The sequence below is a fragment of the Schistocerca nitens genome, chromosome 12 (genome assembly GCF_023898315.1).
Source record: "Schistocerca nitens isolate TAMUIC-IGC-003100 chromosome 12, iqSchNite1.1, whole genome shotgun sequence".
Lineage (NCBI taxonomy): Eukaryota > Metazoa > Arthropoda > Insecta > Orthoptera > Acrididae > Schistocerca > Schistocerca nitens.
This window is the reverse complement of record NC_064625.1, coordinates 168,312,876-168,330,996: the sequence shown is the minus strand read 5'-3', so window position 1 is coordinate 168,330,996 and position 18,121 is coordinate 168,312,876. Positions and strand designations below refer to the sequence as shown.

The window sequence follows — 18,121 nt, the reverse complement described above, 5'->3', positions numbered from 1 at the left end:
CGAGCCAGTTGCTCGGCCACCATTGACCACACGTTTTCAATTGGTGAGAGATGTGGAGAATGTGCTGGCCAGGGCAGCAGTGGAACATTTTCTGTGTCCAAAAAGGCCCGTACAGGACCTGCAACATGAGGTCGTGCATTATGCTGCTGAAATGTAGGGTATCACAGGGATCGAATGAAGGGTAGAGCCACGGGTCGTAACATATCTGAAATGTAACGTCCACTGTTCAAAGTGCCATCAATGCGAACAAGAGGTGACCGAGACGTGTAACCAATGGCACCCCATACCATCACGCCGGGTGTTACGCCAGTATGGCGATGTGGAATACACGCTTCCAATGTGTGTTCACCGCAATGTCGCCAAACACAGATGCGACCATCGTGATGCTGTAAACAGAACCTGGATTCATCCGAAAAAATGACGTTTTGCCACTTGTGCACCCAGGTGCGTCGTCGAGTACACCATCGCAGGTGCTCCTATCTTTGATGCAGCGTCAAGGGTAACCGTAGCCATGGTCCCCGAGCTGATAGTCGATGCTGCTGCAAACGTCGTCTAACTGTTCGTGCAGATGGTTGTTGTCTTGCAAACGTCTCCATCTGTTGACTCAGGGATCGAGACGTGGCTGCACGATCCGTTACAGCCGTGCGGATAAGATGCCTGTCATCTCGACTGCTAGTGATACGAGGCCGTTGGGATGCAGCATGGCGTTCCGTGTTACCCTTCTGAACCCACTGATTCCATATTCTGCTAACAGTCATTGGATCTCGACCAACGCGAGCACCAATGTCGCGATACGATAAACAGCAATTGCGATTGGCTACAAATCGACCTTTATCAAAGTCGGGAACTTGATGGTACGCATTTCTCCTCCTTACACGAGGCATCACAACAACGTTTCACCATGCAACGCCGGTCAACTGCTGTTGGTGTATGAGAAACCGGTTGGAAACTTTCGTCATATCAGCACGTTGCAGCTGTCGCTACCGGCGCCAACCTTGTGTGAATGCTCTGAAAAGCTGATCATTTGTATATCACAGCATCTTCTTCCTAAAGGTTAAATTTCGTTTCTGTAGTACGTCATCTTCGTGGTGTAGCAATTTTAATGGCCAGTAGTGTATAAATATTCACCCTTGACAGAAAGTGTGACTGTTTGGCTTACACTGTTCAAAACCGGTCCATGGTTTTTCGAAGAGAACGATAGGGCAGTTACGCTCACGTCTGAGCGTTGTGTCTAGATGACTGAGGTGTTGTTTCTACCCGAACTCGGCGGATGTGGAGGGTGTCTCGTTCCAAGAACACAAGGCCACGGTACGAACGTCAGTGACTCTCTCGCGCGAACACTGGCACGACCACATCATCTCTACAAGGGTCGATCTCCAGTGGGCAGCACGCTCGTCAGATTTAGGCCCCAGTGAGTCTTTATTATGTGGCAATTTTACGCCCTCCTTGTATACCAGTCGTCCACGGATGCTGGATGAGCTGCGGAACAGTATTCGTACCGCTATTGCCAAGAGAGATAGAGACGTACTGGACAAAGTGAACCGAAACTTCAGATTTCGACTCCCCATATACATTGAGTACAACGGAGGCCTCCTTCACGATATCATTTTAAAAACCTAATGAAATAAAATTTTAACTGTGTTGTTGTTGTTGTGGTCTTCAGTCCTGAGACTGGTTTGATGCAGCTCTCCATGCTACTCTATCCTGTGCAAGCTTCTTCATCTCCCAGTACCTACTGCAACCTACATCCTTCTGAATCTGCTCAGTGTACTCATCTCTTGGTCTCCCTCTACGATTTTTACCCTCCACGCTGCCCTCCAATAATAAATTGGTGATCCCTTGATGTCCCAAAATATGGCCTACCAACCGATCCGTTCTTCTCGTCAAGTTGTGCCACAAACACCTCTTCTCTCCAATTCTATTCAATACTTCCTCATTAGTTGTGTGATCTACCCATCTAATCTTCAGCATTCTTCTGTAGCACCACATTTCGAAAACTTTTGTTTTCTTCTTGTCCAAACTAGTTATCGTCCATGTTTCACTTCCATACATGGCTACACTCCATACCAATACTTTCAGAAACGACTTCCTGACACTTAAATCTATACTCGATGTTAACAAATTTCTCTTCTTCAGAAACGCCATTGCCATTGCCATTGCCATTGCCAATCTGCATTTTAAATCCTCACTAATCGACCATCATCAATTATTTTGCTCCCCAAAAAGAAAAAGTCATTTACTACTATAAGTGTCTCATTTCCTAATCTAATTCCCTCAGCATCCCCCAACTTAATTCGACTACATCCCATTATCCTCGTTTTGCTTTTGTTGATGTTCATCTTCTATCCTCCTTTCAAGACACTGTCCTTTCCGTTCAACTGCTCTTCCAAGTCCTTTGCTGTCTCTGATAGAATAACAATTTCATCTCAATGTTTTTTTGTCTTCTCCATGAATTTCAATTCCTACTCCGAATTTTTCTTTCGTTTCCTTTACTGCTTGCTGAATATACAGATTGAATAACATCGGGGATAGGCTACAAACCTGTCTCACCCCCCGCCCAACCACTGCTTCCCTTTCATGCCCCTCGACTCTTACGACTGCCATCTGGTTTGTGTACAAATTGTAAATAGCCATTCGCTCCCTGTATTTTACCCCTGCTACCTTCAGAATTTGAAAGAGAGTGTTCCAGTCAACGTTGTCAAAAACTTTCTCTAAGTCTACAAATGCTGGAAACGTAGGTTTGCCTTTCCTTACTCTGTTTTCTAAGATAAGTCATAGGGTCAGTATTGCCTCGCGTGTTCCAATATTTCTACGGAATCCATACTGATCTTCCCCGAGGTCGGCTTCTATCAGTTTTTCCATTCGTGTGTAAAGAATTCGCGTTAGTATTTTGCAGCTGTGACTTATTAAACTGATAGTTCGGTAATTTTCACATCTGTCAACACCTGCTTTCTTTGGGATTGGAATTGTTATATTCTTCTTGAAGTCTGAGGGTATTTCGCCTGCCTCATACATCTTGCTAGAGTTTTGTCAGGGCTGGCTCTCCCAAGGCTATAAGTAGTTCTAATGGAATGTTATCTACTCCCGGGACCTTTTTTGACTTAGGTATTTCAGTGCTCTGTCACACTCTTCACGCAGCATCGTATCTCCCATTTCATCTTCATATACGTCCTGTTCCATTTCCATAATATTGTTCTCAAGTACATCGCCCTTGTATAGACCTTCTATATACTCCTTCCACCTTTGTGCTTTCCATTCTTTGCTTAGAAGTGGCTTTCCATCTGAGCTCTTGATATTCATATTTTAAATGTATCACAATGTAAAGGATAGTAAATCAGATTTATATTTCCAGAACTTCTTTATTTACGATTTTTTTAAAATAAGGATGTCCCCGCGGCGCACCCTGTGTAGCCTAAAATTTTGCGTAATGAACGTTGGTTGTTATGTAACACAGCAAAAAATTTCGGCCACTACATAAAATTCGGAGGAATCACTTGTCTGTTTCTGCATCGGAATTTTTATTTTATTTCTGATGGTTCGCAGGAAGCACGCTTCCTCGTAACACGTCGTGTGTGTGCTGAAGGTCTTACAGTTTGCACAACTTGACAGATGTTTGCGTAATCCATTTTGATTCCTAGAGAAGATATCCTCGATCTCCAGAAATGTAATAAAAATGTTTACTAAAATACTACAAAGAACGGACGTCAGAGACGTAGTCATACAGTTGTGTCCGTTTGTTTCATGAGCCTTTGTGTTTGATGAGCCTTCGTGAAAATAGGAATGAATTGTGCAGTTTTCCAGTCACTCAGCACACTTTGTCCCTTGAGGGGACCGGAGTTACAAAACTGACAGAAGAGGAGTAAGTTGTTTCACATACTAGAAACATCATCCCATCGCTCCTATGAGAGATTTTCCTTGATATTCTGTCGCCTGTCATTTATTTCGATATGTCGTTTTTGTTTTAGTGAGACGTGCTTCCTTGCACGTTTAGGTACATTATGGGTAAATGGTAGTAGTGGGGGAGGGGTGGGGTGGGGGGGAGGGAATGAGGGCGATGGCGTATCGCTTTATAGAAGGCCATTGACACGCAGGAGTATCATTTGCACATTAATTTATAGGCCAACAGCACACTGCACACGGGTGGTGCCACAGTAACAGTAACGCCGTTACCGTCCTAGTTCACACACACACACACACACACACAGACACAGACACAGACACACACACACACACACACACACACACACACACACACACACACACAAACGTTCCATCAGTGACTCCCAACAGAAAGGAGCTGCCCTACGATCTATTACCCAAAAGCGTTCCACAGGGTTCCATATTTGGACCACTTCTGTTTCTACTTGGCACATTCCTCCTACTGGCGAACCAGAGAGATGCATCTTCACAATTAGGTTGAAGATGTTTGACTGTGAGTGTCTGTACAGAAGAAACAGTACCATAATATGAATTGAACAGAAACAGATTTCACCTATAGAAGAAACAATTGACGATTTTAAAAAGGAAAATGTAAATCAAAATCATATTGCATTATGGGTCTCGTTCCAGAATTTACAGCTTCGGGATGTAGTTCATGATTTCATGTGATTAAAGAAAAGTAAGAACTCGGTGTTTCTATTCACTCTGAAGAGAAGGTAATTTACTTGAGGGTTATGAAATCAATATACTTTTGTACCACTTTCAATCACAGGCATCAAGTCGTAGATACGCCTAGAAGTAGCTTAAAGCTTTGGATCAACATCTCCTTCATTAAAAAATGGCACTTGATCCTTTAAAGTAACGCGTTTGTTCGCCTCTGATTATTTTCAGAAAAACACCAACATAACCTTTGGTTTCTAAAAAAAAAATTTTGCATACATGCCATCTCGTTGATTGCTTATTTTTTCCCTAGATTTTATTGCAGTATCATCTCCTGGTTTGAGAACAACGCCATGTGGTTCCTCATTTCCGTCAAATGCTTGGTCTTCTTCTGAAGAAACACTGATAACTTTTTCTGTTAACCCTATAAATTACGGAAAACGTAACCTTGCGTTTTCAGTTAGCCGAAAGACAAGACAGAGTAAAACATACATTAAAACGAACTTTTGGTTATTGAAATGGAATTGCGTTTGATTTCCAGGCTGTTGTTGTTGTGATCTTCAGTCCAGAGACAGGTTTGATGCAGCTCTCCATGCTACTCTATCCTGTGCAAGCGTCTTCATCTCCCAGTACCTACTCATCCCTTGGTATCCATCTACGATTTTTACCCTCCACGCTACCCTCAAATACTACATTGGTGATCCCTTGATGCCTCAAAATATGCCCTACCAACCGATCCCCTCTTCTAGTCAAGTTGTGCCACAAATTTCTCTTCTCTCCAGTTCTATTCAATACCTCACCATTAGTTATGTGATCTACCCATCTAATCTTCAGCATTCTTCTGTAGCACCTCATTTCGAGAGCTTCTATTCTCTTCTTGTCCAAAATATATATCGTCCACGTTTCACTTCCATACATGGCTACACTCCATACAAATACTTTCACAAACGACTTCCTGACATTTAAATCTAAACTCAATGTTAACAAATTTCTCTTCTTCAGAAACGCTTTCCTTGCCGTTGCCAGTCTACATTTCATATCCTCTCTACTTCGACCATCATCAGTTATGTTGCTCCCCAAATAGCAAAACACCTTTGCTACTTTAAGTGTCTCATTTCCTAATCTAATTCCCTCAGCATCACCCGACTTAATTCGACTACATTCTATTATCCTCGTTTTGCCTTTGTTGATGTTCATCTTATACCCTCTTTTCAAGACACTGTCCATTCCGTTCAACTGCTCTTCCAAGTCCTTTGCTGTCTCTGACAGAATTACAATGTCATCGGCGAACCTGAAAGTTTTTATTTCTTCTCCACGGATTTTAACTAAGATTTCCAGGTAGTTAAATTAAAACAGCACAACTTTGATTGGTTCTCACAGATAAAGTTCGAACTAAGCAAATTATGCACTACTTCCGACATTTGTGATAGAGTAAACAAAATATCAACTGACAGTTTCACTAACTTTGGAATTCCTAATGTCACTCTTAGACTGGTTCACTGCGAAACTAGACAAACAAATCTTTGAATGTTGTGCTCGTTTATCATCCGACCCGGCTGCATAGAGCATTTTTGGACGTTTTCTTTCCATTCACCCCATTATTCCTGCTACTCACCCCATTTTACAGTAAATAAAGCTAGGCACACGTGAACGACCCTTCTATCCGGCCGATCACAGAATCGTTTTGCTTCTACGACGACGGTATATGGAAGTAAGCGCATAATCGATGCAAAGTAGCAAGAGGCAAAGTTATCGACCGAGGTGATGACAAATAGAGTATTGCCTGCCGCCTGCTGCTCCGCGCATTTGCTGTTTTCGCTCGGCCTATTATTACACGTTGTAACAGTTTCTGAAAATGGAAAATATTAATAGTGAGAAACTAATTTCTTTGGTAGAAAGACGACCCGCGCTGTACGGAAAAAATTGGAATGTTATAGTGATCGCCAAATAAAAGGGAGTTATGGCTGGAAATCTGTAACGCTTTGACGCTAACCACAGAAAAATGCAAACATTTATATTAAGCATAGCAACAGTGTATGTGAATTGAAATTATATACCAAATTCTTAAAAAAATTATTTTTTGTACATGTTCACACAGTGCTGAAATATGTCTATTTTGTATTAAAAACTTCAAAACGTAAGTTATAAAAAAATAGCCAGAATACAATTTTCACTCTGCAGCGGAGTGTGCGCTGATATAAAACTTCCTGGCAGATTAAAACTGCGCGCCAGACCGAGATTCCAACTCACGTCCTTGTCCTAGGCAATCAAGAGCTCCACCGCCTGGGCTACCCATTTATATACTAAAAAAAACATTGTTGACAAAAGTTTCTACGTATCACCATACTGCCAAGGAATAGATACTTCTGGCGAAGTAAAGTGATCAGAAAACTACTTACAATGACCTTGAGTCACTTGTGAAGATTGGCTGGTTCAAATGGCTCTGAGCACCATGGGACATAACTGCTGCGGTCATCAGTCCACTAGAACTTAGAACTACTTAAACCTAACTAACCTAAGGACATCACACACATCCATGCCCGAGGCAGGATACGAACCTGCGACCGCAGCGGTCGCGCGGTTCCAGACTGTAGCGCCTAGAACCGCTCGGCCACTCCGGCCGGCTGTGAAGATTAGTTGGGGAAATATCCAAGATATAATTTTCGGCAAAAATATTGCCCTTATTTCGTATTTGTTTACCATTACCTAGTCTCATAAAACCATGAAACACGCAAAAGGTTTTTATAATGCTTACCATTCAAATGTTTTAATGACATTAGCGACATTTGGGTATTCTAAAGTATCATCGGTAACAGACCAGATCTCGAACCCAGATTCCCCAATTACGTGAGCGGTCGCCTTGAGCGCTTCGACCATCGGAGCACACTTCCCCTCCAACTCAAATTCCGAGCCCGTTACTCATTACTTCCCTAGCGACACCTGTCTGTGATATACGAGGGCCGTTCAGAAAGTAACCTCCGGTTGATTTAAAAAAATACACCAAGTTAAATAAAAATATTTTAATATATACATCTTACAACTACATCTTTGCATTATTTTTCTACATAGTCTCCATAGCGATTGAGGCACTTATCGTATCTCTTCACAAGCTTTGAAATTCCTTCTGCATAAAAATCACCCGCTTGTGCCTGGAGCCAGGCTGTGACCGCATCTTTGAGCTCTTCGTCGTCATCAAACCGCTGTGACCCGAGCCATTTCTTCAAATGCATGAAGAGGTGATAATCACTTGGCGCCAGGTCTGGGCTGTAAGGTGGATGGTTGATAACGTCCCACCTGAAGGACTCAAGAAGGGCCGTTGTTCTGCGAGCAGAGTGAGGACGGGCGTTATCGTGCAAAAAAACGATACCGGAAGTCAGCATACCACGGCGTTTGTTCTGTATAGCCCGTCGTAACTTTTTTATTGTTTCACAGTACACGTCTTGATTAATGGTCGTACCACGTTCCATGAATTCAACCAACAACACCCTTTTGGCATCCCAAAACACCGTTGCCATCAGTTTTCTGGCAGAAAAATCTTGCGAGGCTTTTCTTGGTTTGGTAGGCGAATTGAATGTGCCCACATCTTTGATTGTTCTTTTGTCTCAGGGTTCACGTACTTAATCCAGGTTTCGTCACCGGTCACGATTCTGTTTAACAATGGTTCTCCTTCGTCCTCATAACGTGACAGAAAGTCTAATGCAGAGGCCATTTTTTGAGTTTTGTGGTGGTCGGTAAGAATTTTGGGCACCCATCGTGCACAGAACTTACGGTAACCCAATCTTGCTGTCACTATCTCGTACAAGAGTGTCTTAGAAATCTGTGGAAAACCAGTAGACAACTCCGACATTGAGAAACGTCGATTTTCACGAACTTTTGCATCAACTGTCTGAACGAGTTCGTCAGTCACCAATGATGGTCTACCACTCCTCTCTTCATCACGAACGTTTTCTCGTCCACTTTTAAATAAACGTACCCATTCACGGACAACTCCTTCACTCATAACTCTCGGTCCGTACACGGCACAAAGCTCACGATGAATAGCTGCTGCAGAATATCCTTTGGCTGTAAAAAACCTTATGACAGCACGCACTTCACATTTGGCGGGGTTTTCTATTGCAGCACACATTTCAAACTGCCACAAAAACTAAACTAGGGCAGGTACGACGTTCACCCGACCACGGCTTGATGCCGACTGACCTGTTGAGTGCGTTAACGCACAGATGGCGTCGCTACTCCCCCCACAACCCGCACTGGGACCAATCGGAGGTTACTTTCTGAACCGCCCTCGTATATAATGTGTGTGTGTGTGTATGCGTGTGTGGAATAAAAATAGCTATAAATTGCGGAAGGTAGTAGTCAAACACCCAATACGCAATAAAAATACGTCCAGCTGTTATCATAAATGCATGCCGAAGGGCCACATGCAAAACACAGCAGAGTGGTCCACTGGCCAAGTGCTTAATATGTGCAACGATACATTTCAAAAAGGCTGCAAGTTATTAAAATAAGTCACAACTTGTGTTTTACGTGCTTATCACGATGTGCCACCATTAGGCTTAGTCATAATTAAAATTGACTACCGTAAAAACAGCCATTTGGTGTTGTCGTACATAAAATAATATGTGTACTATATGTGACTTGTGTGACCAGTAACGAAAAAACGTGCAACTGACAGAGCAACATTCATGTGTGAACTGAAATTCAGAAAACTACCCCTCGATGGCGGTGATACACCATGCAGTCTATATCCACAGAAACAGCTGATGTAACTGTACTATGCGCTAAAATCGAAACCTTTTTATAACACAAATTTCGAAGACAGGGAGTGACAGAAAGCATCATAATTGTTGCGATATGACAGCTTATGTAAAATTACATGAGAAGTGACGTGATTATACAGACATGAACAACATTTTATTGGAAACGCTTATGAAGAGTTTTTGGCATTCAGGAAATAGTATAGTAGCCCAGTTTAATAATTACATCAACTGGAGCACAAATTACATATCCCGCCAGGTGAGTGGAGAGTGCTACTGCGCTGCTTCCTGGACTTGGGTAGGCGCGTCGGCCTCGGATCGAAGCAGTCCGGCGGATTAAGGACGAGGGCAGATGTGCCAGCCAGCCTGGCTGTGGTTTTTAGGCGGTTTTCCACATCCCGCTATATGAATACTGGGCAGGTCCCCTCGTCCCACATCAGTTACACAGCTCGCAGACATCTGAACACATTCTCACTATTCCATGGATTGCACTAGATGCAGGCAGCTGGGATACACTTACTCCAACCTTGCCAAATCCGATTCTAACAATGCCGACCCTGCGCAACTCGGGATAAAGGCACAAGCGGTAGAAGATATATAGAGCACAGAAATATATATATGTAAATGCCTCCCACGAACCTCTTACACCCCATACCTTATTATATATATATACAGGGTGCTCCATTGATCGTGACCGGGCCAAATATCTCACGAAATAAATGTCAAACGAAAAACTAGAAAGAACGAAACTTGTCTAGCTTGAACGGGGAAACCAGATGGCGCTATGGTTGGCCCGCTAGATGGCGCTGCGATGGGTCAAACGGGTATCCACTGCGTTTTTTTAAATAGGAACCCCCATTTTTTATTACATATTCGTGTAGTACGTAAAAAATATGAATGTTTCAGTTGGACCACTTTTTTTGCTTTGTGACAGATGGCGCTGTAATAGTCACAAACATATTGCTGACAATTTTAGACGAACAGTTGGTAACAGGTAGGTTTTTTTAAATTAAAATACACAACGTAGGTACGTTTGAACATTTTCTTTCGGTTGTTCCAATGTGATACATGTATCTTTGTGAACTTGTCATTTCTAAAACACATGCTCTGATCACCTGTAAATACCACATTAATGCAATAAATGCTCAAAATGATGTCCGTCAACCTCAATGCATTTGGCAATACGTGTAACGACATTCCTCTCAACAGCGAGTACCTCGCCTTCAGTAATGTTCGCACATGCATTGACAATGCGCTGACGCATGTTGTCAGGCGTTGTTGGTGGATCACGATAGCAAATATCCTTCAACTTTCCCCACAGAAATAAATCCGGGGACATCAGATCCAGAGCGTGCGGGTCATGGTATGGTGCTTCGACGACCAATCGACCTGTCATGAAATATGCTACTCAATACCGCTTCAACAGCACGCGAGCTATGTGCCGGACATTCATCACGTTGCAAGTACATCGCCATTCTGTCATGTAGTGAAACATCTTGTAGTAACATCGGTAGAACATTACGTAGGAAATCAGCATATATTGCACCATTTAGATTGCCAGCGATAAAATGGCGCCGGCCGCGGTGGTCTCGCGGTTCTAGGCGCGCAGCCCGGAACCGTGCGACTGCTACGGTCGCAGGTTCGAATCCTGCCTCGGGCATGGATGTGTGTGATGTCCTTAGGTTAGTTAGGTTTAAGTAGTTCTAAGTTCTAGGGGACTGATGACCACAGCAGTTGAGTCCCATAGTGCTCAGAGCCATTTGAACCATTTTTGATAAAATGGCCAATTATTCTTTCTCCCATAATGCCGCACCATACATTAACCCGCCTAGGTCGCTGATGTTCCACTTGTCGCAGCCATGGTGGATTTTCCGTTGTACAATAGTGCATATTATGCCGGTTTACGTTACCGCTGTTGGTGAATGACGCTACGTCGCTAAATAGAACGCGTGCAAAAAATCTGTCATCATCCCGTAATTTCTCTTGTGCCCAGTGGCAGAACTGTACACGACGTTCAAAGTCGTCGCCATGCAATTCCTGGTGCATTGAAGTATGGTACGGGTGCAATCGATGTTGATGTTGCATTCTCAACGCCGACGTTTTTGAGATTCCCGATTCTCGCGCAATTTATCTGCTATTGATGTGCGGATTAGCCGCGACAGCAGCTAAAACACCTTACATGGGCATCATCATTTGTTGCAGGTCGTGGCTGACGTTTCACACGAGGATGAACACTTCCTGTTTCCTTAAATAACGTAACTACCCGGCGAACGGTCCGGACACTTGGATGATGTCGTCCAGGATACCGCGCAGCATACATAGCACACGCCCGTTGGGCATTTTGATCACTACAGCCATACATGAACACGATATCGAACTTTTCCGCAATTGGTAAACGGTCCATTTTAACACGGGTAATGAATCATGAAGCAAGTACCGTCCGCACTGGCGGAATGTTACGTGATGCCACGTACTTACACGTTTGTGACTATCACAGCTCCATCTATCACAAAGGGAAAAAAGTGGTTCAACTAAAACATTCATATTTCTCTTTACGTACGACACGAATATGTAATAAAAAATGGGGGTTCCTATTTTTAAAAAACGCAGTTGATATCCGTTTGAGCTATGGCAGCGCCAGGTAACGGGCCAACCATAGCACCATCTGGTTTCCCCCTTCAAGCTAGACGAGTTTCGTTCTTTATAGTGTTTTCGTTTGAAGCGTATTTCGTGAGAGATTTGGCCCAGTCACTATCGATGGACCACCATATATATATATATATATATATATATATATATATATATATATATATATATATATATATATATATATATATACCTGGAAATTGAAATAAGAACACCGTGAATTCATTGTCCCAGGAAGGGGAAACTTTATTGACACATTCCTGGGGTCAGATACATCACATGATCACACTGACAGAACCACAGGCACATAGACACAGGCAACAGATCATGCACAATGTCGGCACTAGTACAGTGTATATCCACCTTTCGCAGCAATGCAGGCTGCTATTCTCCCATGGAGACGATCGTAGAGATGCTGGATGTAGTCCTGTGGAACGGCTTGCCATGCCATTTCCACCTGGCGCCTCAGTTGGACCAGCGTTCGTGCTGGACGTGCAGACCGCGTGAGACGACGCTACATCCAGTCCCAAACATGCTCAATGGGGGACAGATCCGGAGATCTTGCTGGCCAGGGTAGTTGACTTACACCTTCTAGAGCACGTTGGGTGGCACGGGATACATGCGGACGTGCATTGTCCTGTTGGAACAGCAAGTTCCCTTGCCGGTCTAGGAATGGTAGAACGATGGGTTCGATGACGGTTTGGATGTACCGTGCACTATTCAGTGTCCCCTCGACGATCACCAGTGGTGTACGGCCAGTGTAGGAGATCGCTCCCCACACCATGATGCCGGGTGTTGGCCCTGTGTGCCTCGGTCGTATGCAGTCCTGATTATGGCGCTCACCTGCACGGCGCCAAACACGCATTGGCACCAAGGCAGAAGCGACTCTCATCGCTGAAGACGACACGTCTCCATTCGGCCCTCCATTCACGCCTGTCGCGACACCACTGGAGGCGGGCTGCACGATGTTGGGGCGTGAGCGGAAGACGGCCTAACGGTGTGCGGGACCGTAGCCCAGCTTCATGGAGACGGTTGCGAATAGTCCTCGCCGATACCCCAGGAGCAACAGTGTCCCTAATTTGCTGGGAAGTGGCGGTGCGGTCCCCTACGGCACTGCGTAGGATCCTACGGTCTTGGCGTGCATCCGTGCGTCGCTGCGGTCCGGTCCCAGGCCGACGGGCACGTGCACCTTCCGCCGACCACTGGCGACAACATCGATGTACTGTGGAGACCTCACGCCCCACGTGTTGAGCAATTCGGCGGTACGTCCACCCGGCCTCCCGCATGCCCACTATACGCCCTCGCTCAAAGTCCGTCAACTGCACATACGGTTCACGTCCACGCTGTCGCGGCATGCTACCAGTGTTAATGACTGCGATGGAGCTCCGTATGCCACGGCAAACTGGCTGACACTGACGGCGGCGGTGCACAAATGCTGCGCAGCTAGCGCCATTCGACGGCCAACACCGCGGTTCCTGGTGTGTCCGCTGTGCCGTGCGTGTGATCATTGCTTGTACAGCCCTCTCGCAGTGTCCGCAGCAAGTATGGTGGGTCTGACACACCGGTGTCAATGTGTTCTTTTTTCCATTTCCAGGTGTGTATATATATTGGTCTCGATGCACACAGGCACACCGTGCCCAGTCTTGCTACAGAAGTATTGACTAACAGGCTCGGAATTCGGGTTGGAGGGTTGGAGGGGGAAATGTGCACGGATGTCCGAGGCGGTCAAGGTGACCACTCACATAAGTGGGAAATCCGAGTTCCAATCCTGGTCCAGTGTGTGTGTGTGTGTGTGTGTGTGTGTGTGTGTGTGTGTGTGTGAGTGTTATAATGCTGTCAGAAAAATCGAGATTTCTGTCGACATGTCGGCGTGATATTCTCCACTTACTTGCGAGAGTGCTGCCGACTGATTACTAAACCGTTCATATGCACGCAGAGGTGTCGCCCGACGTACAAAAGCGCGCTGCTCGCTATAAAAATGTAAACGTCGTTTGATTAGGGCCCCCTGTCGGGTAGACCGTTCGCCGGGTGCTTGTCTTTCCATTTGACGCCACTTCAACGACTTGCGCGACGATGGGGATCAAATGATGATGATTAGGACAAGACAACACCCAGTTTTTTTGTTCGTTTAGTTTGGTCTGGGCGGACGTCACATCCGTTCAAGTAGATAGCTGATCCCTTTACTCAGTTTTTTTAATTACAGAGGGCGAGCAGCCCTCTGACCGAACAAGCTGAGCTACCTTGCCGGCGTGCATTGACCATTTTTTTTTAACTCTTATTTTGTTCATTGCATCTGCTACGTGCGGACGTCGCAAGACACCCATTTCAGTTCGTCGTTGATACATTAACTCAGTTTTTTTATTACTGCAGAGGGCCATCTAGCCCTCTGGCCCAACACGCTGAGTTACCGTGCCGGTACCACTCGGCTACCGGGGGCAGACGCCGATCTCTATCAGTCGAGTGCAGATGTGCCAGCCAGCCCGGCTGTGGTTTTTAGGCGGTTTTCCACATCCCGCTATATGAATACCGGGCAGGTCCCCTCAGGACCGACCGGCTGACCGAAAAATCGCTGATGCGCATGTAAGCTAAGAAAGTCTGCTTCCGCCCCCACAGCCCCGCGACACACCAGCGGCCGCCGACGAGAAGCCGGAGAAACAGCAGCAGCAGCAGCAGCAGACGGCGCCGCAGAAGAGCCCCCCACTGCGGCGATGCATGGCCGGCATCAGCGACCTGCTCGACGTGCGACACGTCGCCCGCACGTTCCGCGTGGCCTTCCGGCACGGCAACAAGGAGCGGCGCATGCGCGTCGCCATGCTCATGCTCTGCTGCTGCGTCATCATCGGGCCCATGCACGGTGAGTCGAGCCCACGGGCTCCCGTACCCGGACCACTTGTTGCTTCTCGGTGTAGAGTGTACCACATCCTGCCAACCGACACCAAGTCTGTTGAATCCACCCACACTGGATGTCGGCTTTAACCAGTTCTCAGTCAGTACTGCTTAACATTGTCCGACACGGTTATACATTTGGACCTCTTCTATTGTGATTTGGCATATGCCACCTACTGATGACCCACAGATATCTCCAGACAGCGACCAAGCGAGGTGGCACAGCGCTTAGCACACGTGGACAATGGTTCAAACCTGCATCCAGCCATCCTGCTTTAGGTTCTCCTTCATTTCCTTAAATCACTTGAGACAAATGCTGGGATGGCTCCTTTGAATGGTCACAGCCGATCCCCTTCCCTGCCCTTCCATAATCTGAGATTGTGCTCCATCTCTAACGATCTCTTTGCTGATAGGACGCTAAACATGAATCTCCTCCTCTTCTTTGGACAGCGACTCTATTGAACCTACCCAAATTGGACGTCAGTTTTGACCAATCCAAAGTGAGCACTGCTTACAGCGTCTTCAAGCTTCCATATTTAGACCACTTGTCTTGTTACTTTGTGCATATCACCTACTGTCGACCCCTTCAGACAGTGAGTCTACTGAACCTCCCTTGACCAAACCATATCTCATAGGGATTTACATTTGGACCACTTGTATTATTACTTGTTGTATATAACCTACTAGCGATCCCTTCATACAGTGAGTCTGTTTTGATTATTTGTTTCGCTATTTGCGACATGCTCCATTACAATATTTGTAATACTACATACACATATAGCGAGTAGTGCAGTGTAATGTTTGTGTTGTATGATGATCATGACAGAATGGTGAAACTCAAGGTCAGCATTCACCCTACTCCTCACAAATAACACCAAGGGACCCGCCTTCACTTCATGGGGCACTGCAGAGAGGTTTAATATTTAAGGGGGGTAGGACGTCAAACGGGTCGACTTGGAGCAGGAGAGACACCACAGGACATTTTAATTTCCACTGACTATACTTTTACAAGTAAATTCATAATACTTTGTCAGCATGACCAGGAAGGATTCAGGATTCACACTCGTAGCAGCGGAAGTTCAAAAACATAACAAAATAATTTTTTTTACATGTGAAATTTCATCATTTTTTCACTTACTATTGGCTGCATTTGTTGCTACAGGTCCATTTTTCTTTATAAGTAAGAGAGACTGTCCAATGAATTTTGCACAGCATACAAACCATACTTACAGGTGTCTCAACCTATAGAATCTATTTAATTTATGAAAAAATGAATAAGCTGTTACGTTTTAAAATTTATCTTAAGAAAAAAATCTAATTTTGTAGTTAATTATCTGAATTTTTACCACAGTTTTTAATAGATTTGGAAAATTCTTGAGTTTCATACACCTGTAAGTATGGTTTGTACGCTGTGCAAAATTCATCAAAGAATCTCTCTTACTTGTGAAGAAAAATGCACCTATAGCTACAAATGCAGCCAACAGTAAGGGAAAAAAGGATGAAATTACGTATCTAAAATAAATTTATTTTGTTATGTTTTTTCACTTCCACTGCTGTGAATGTGAATCCTGAATCCTTCCTGGTCGTGTTGAAAAAGTTTTATGAATTTATTTGTAAAAGTATAGACAGTAGAAAATAAAATGTCCTGTGGTGCCTCTCCTGCTCCAAGTCGGCCCGTTTGACGTCCTACCCCCCTAACCAGTCCTCAGTGAGTACTGCTTAACATTGTCCAACATCGCTATACATTTGGACCTCTTCTATTGTGATTTGGCGTATGCCACCTACTGATAGGCCCCAGATATCTCCAGACAGCGACCAAGCGAGGTGGCACAGTGCTTAGCACACGAGGACAATGGTTCAAACCAGCATCCGGCCATCCTGCATTGGGATTCTCCGTAATTTCCTTAAATCGCTTCTGACAAATGCTTGGATGGCTCCTTTGAAAGGTCACAGCCGATCCCCTTCCCTGCCCTTCCCTAATCTGAGATTGTGCTCCGTCTCTAACGATCTCTTTGCTGACATGACGTTAAATACGAATCTCCTCCTCTTCTTTGGACAGTGACTCTATTGAACCTACCCAAACTGGACGTCAGTTTTGACCAATCCAAGGTGAGTATCACTTAACAGCGTCCCACAAGCTTCCACATTTGGATCACTTGTCTTGTTACTTTGCGCATATCACCTACTGCTGACCGCTTTAGACAGTGAGCCTTCCAATACCAGATACTGATTTTGACCAATCCATATCCCATAGGTATTTACATTTGGACCACTTGAATTACTACTTGTTGCACACAACCTACTGGCGATCCCTTCAGACAGTGAGTCTGTTTTGATTATTTGTTTAGTTATTTGCAACATGCTCCATTACAATATTTGTAATACTACATAAATGTATAGCGAGTGGTGTAGTGTAATTTTTGTGTTGTGCGATGATCATGGGAGAAGGGTGAAACTCGAGGTCAGCATATACCCTACTCCTCACAAATAACACCAATGGGCCCGCCAGGGGGTTAACGTCCTCATCCAATTGACAGATCACCATCAACAGTGTCACATGCCCTCACTTCATGGGGCTCTGCAGAGAGGTTTAATCTTTAACCCAGGATATTTGTGCAAAGTCTGGTGATGAACAACTTAATACCATTACCTGTTCTTCCCTTGCCGGCCAAATACTGGCAGAGAAAATTTTTTCCACCAGCAGGATGTGAACTGGCTTACCACCCGGTGGAGCACCATTGCACAAGTGTATATTAGCAGTTTCTACCAAGTAAGTTTATTGTATCTACCACTACAGGATGTTGGCTTTGACTAATTCATGGTCGGTACCACTTAACAGCACCCCATATTGGGATAATTTTTGGTGTTACTTCATGGATATCACCTACTAGCGACCAACAGGCATTCATACAAGGACAGTACTTCCCTTCAACCTATAAATGCGGGACTTGGACTTTGACCAATCATCGGTGAGCTCTACTTAACAGCAACCTACAGGTTCTACATTTGGACCACTACTATTGTTACTTGGTGCATAACACCCACTGGCGACCCACAGCTATTCAACTTCAGACAGTGAGTCCAATATACATATACCCATACTGGCCATCAGCTTCACTGGCATACCATGGATATGCCTGCACAGCGTCCCACAGGGTTCCAAATTTGGACCGCTTCTATCGTTACTTGCTGCATATCACCTACTAGCGACCATTTCAGACAGTGGGTTTATT

At 44.8% G+C, this 18,121-nt stretch overlaps 1 protein-coding gene across 1 annotated transcript in view; it reads left to right on the top strand.

The window, feature by feature from the left end:
- LOC126215237 (solute carrier family 46 member 3-like) overlaps positions 1-18,121 on the top strand; it is a 366,563-nt gene that overhangs the window by 169,338 nt on the left and 179,104 nt on the right. Inside the window, exon 3 of the mRNA XM_049941901.1 lies at positions 14,616-14,856. Coding sequence (XP_049797858.1) covers positions 14,616-14,856 — 241 coding nt within the window. The remainder of the gene's footprint in view (positions 1-14,615; positions 14,857-18,121) is intronic.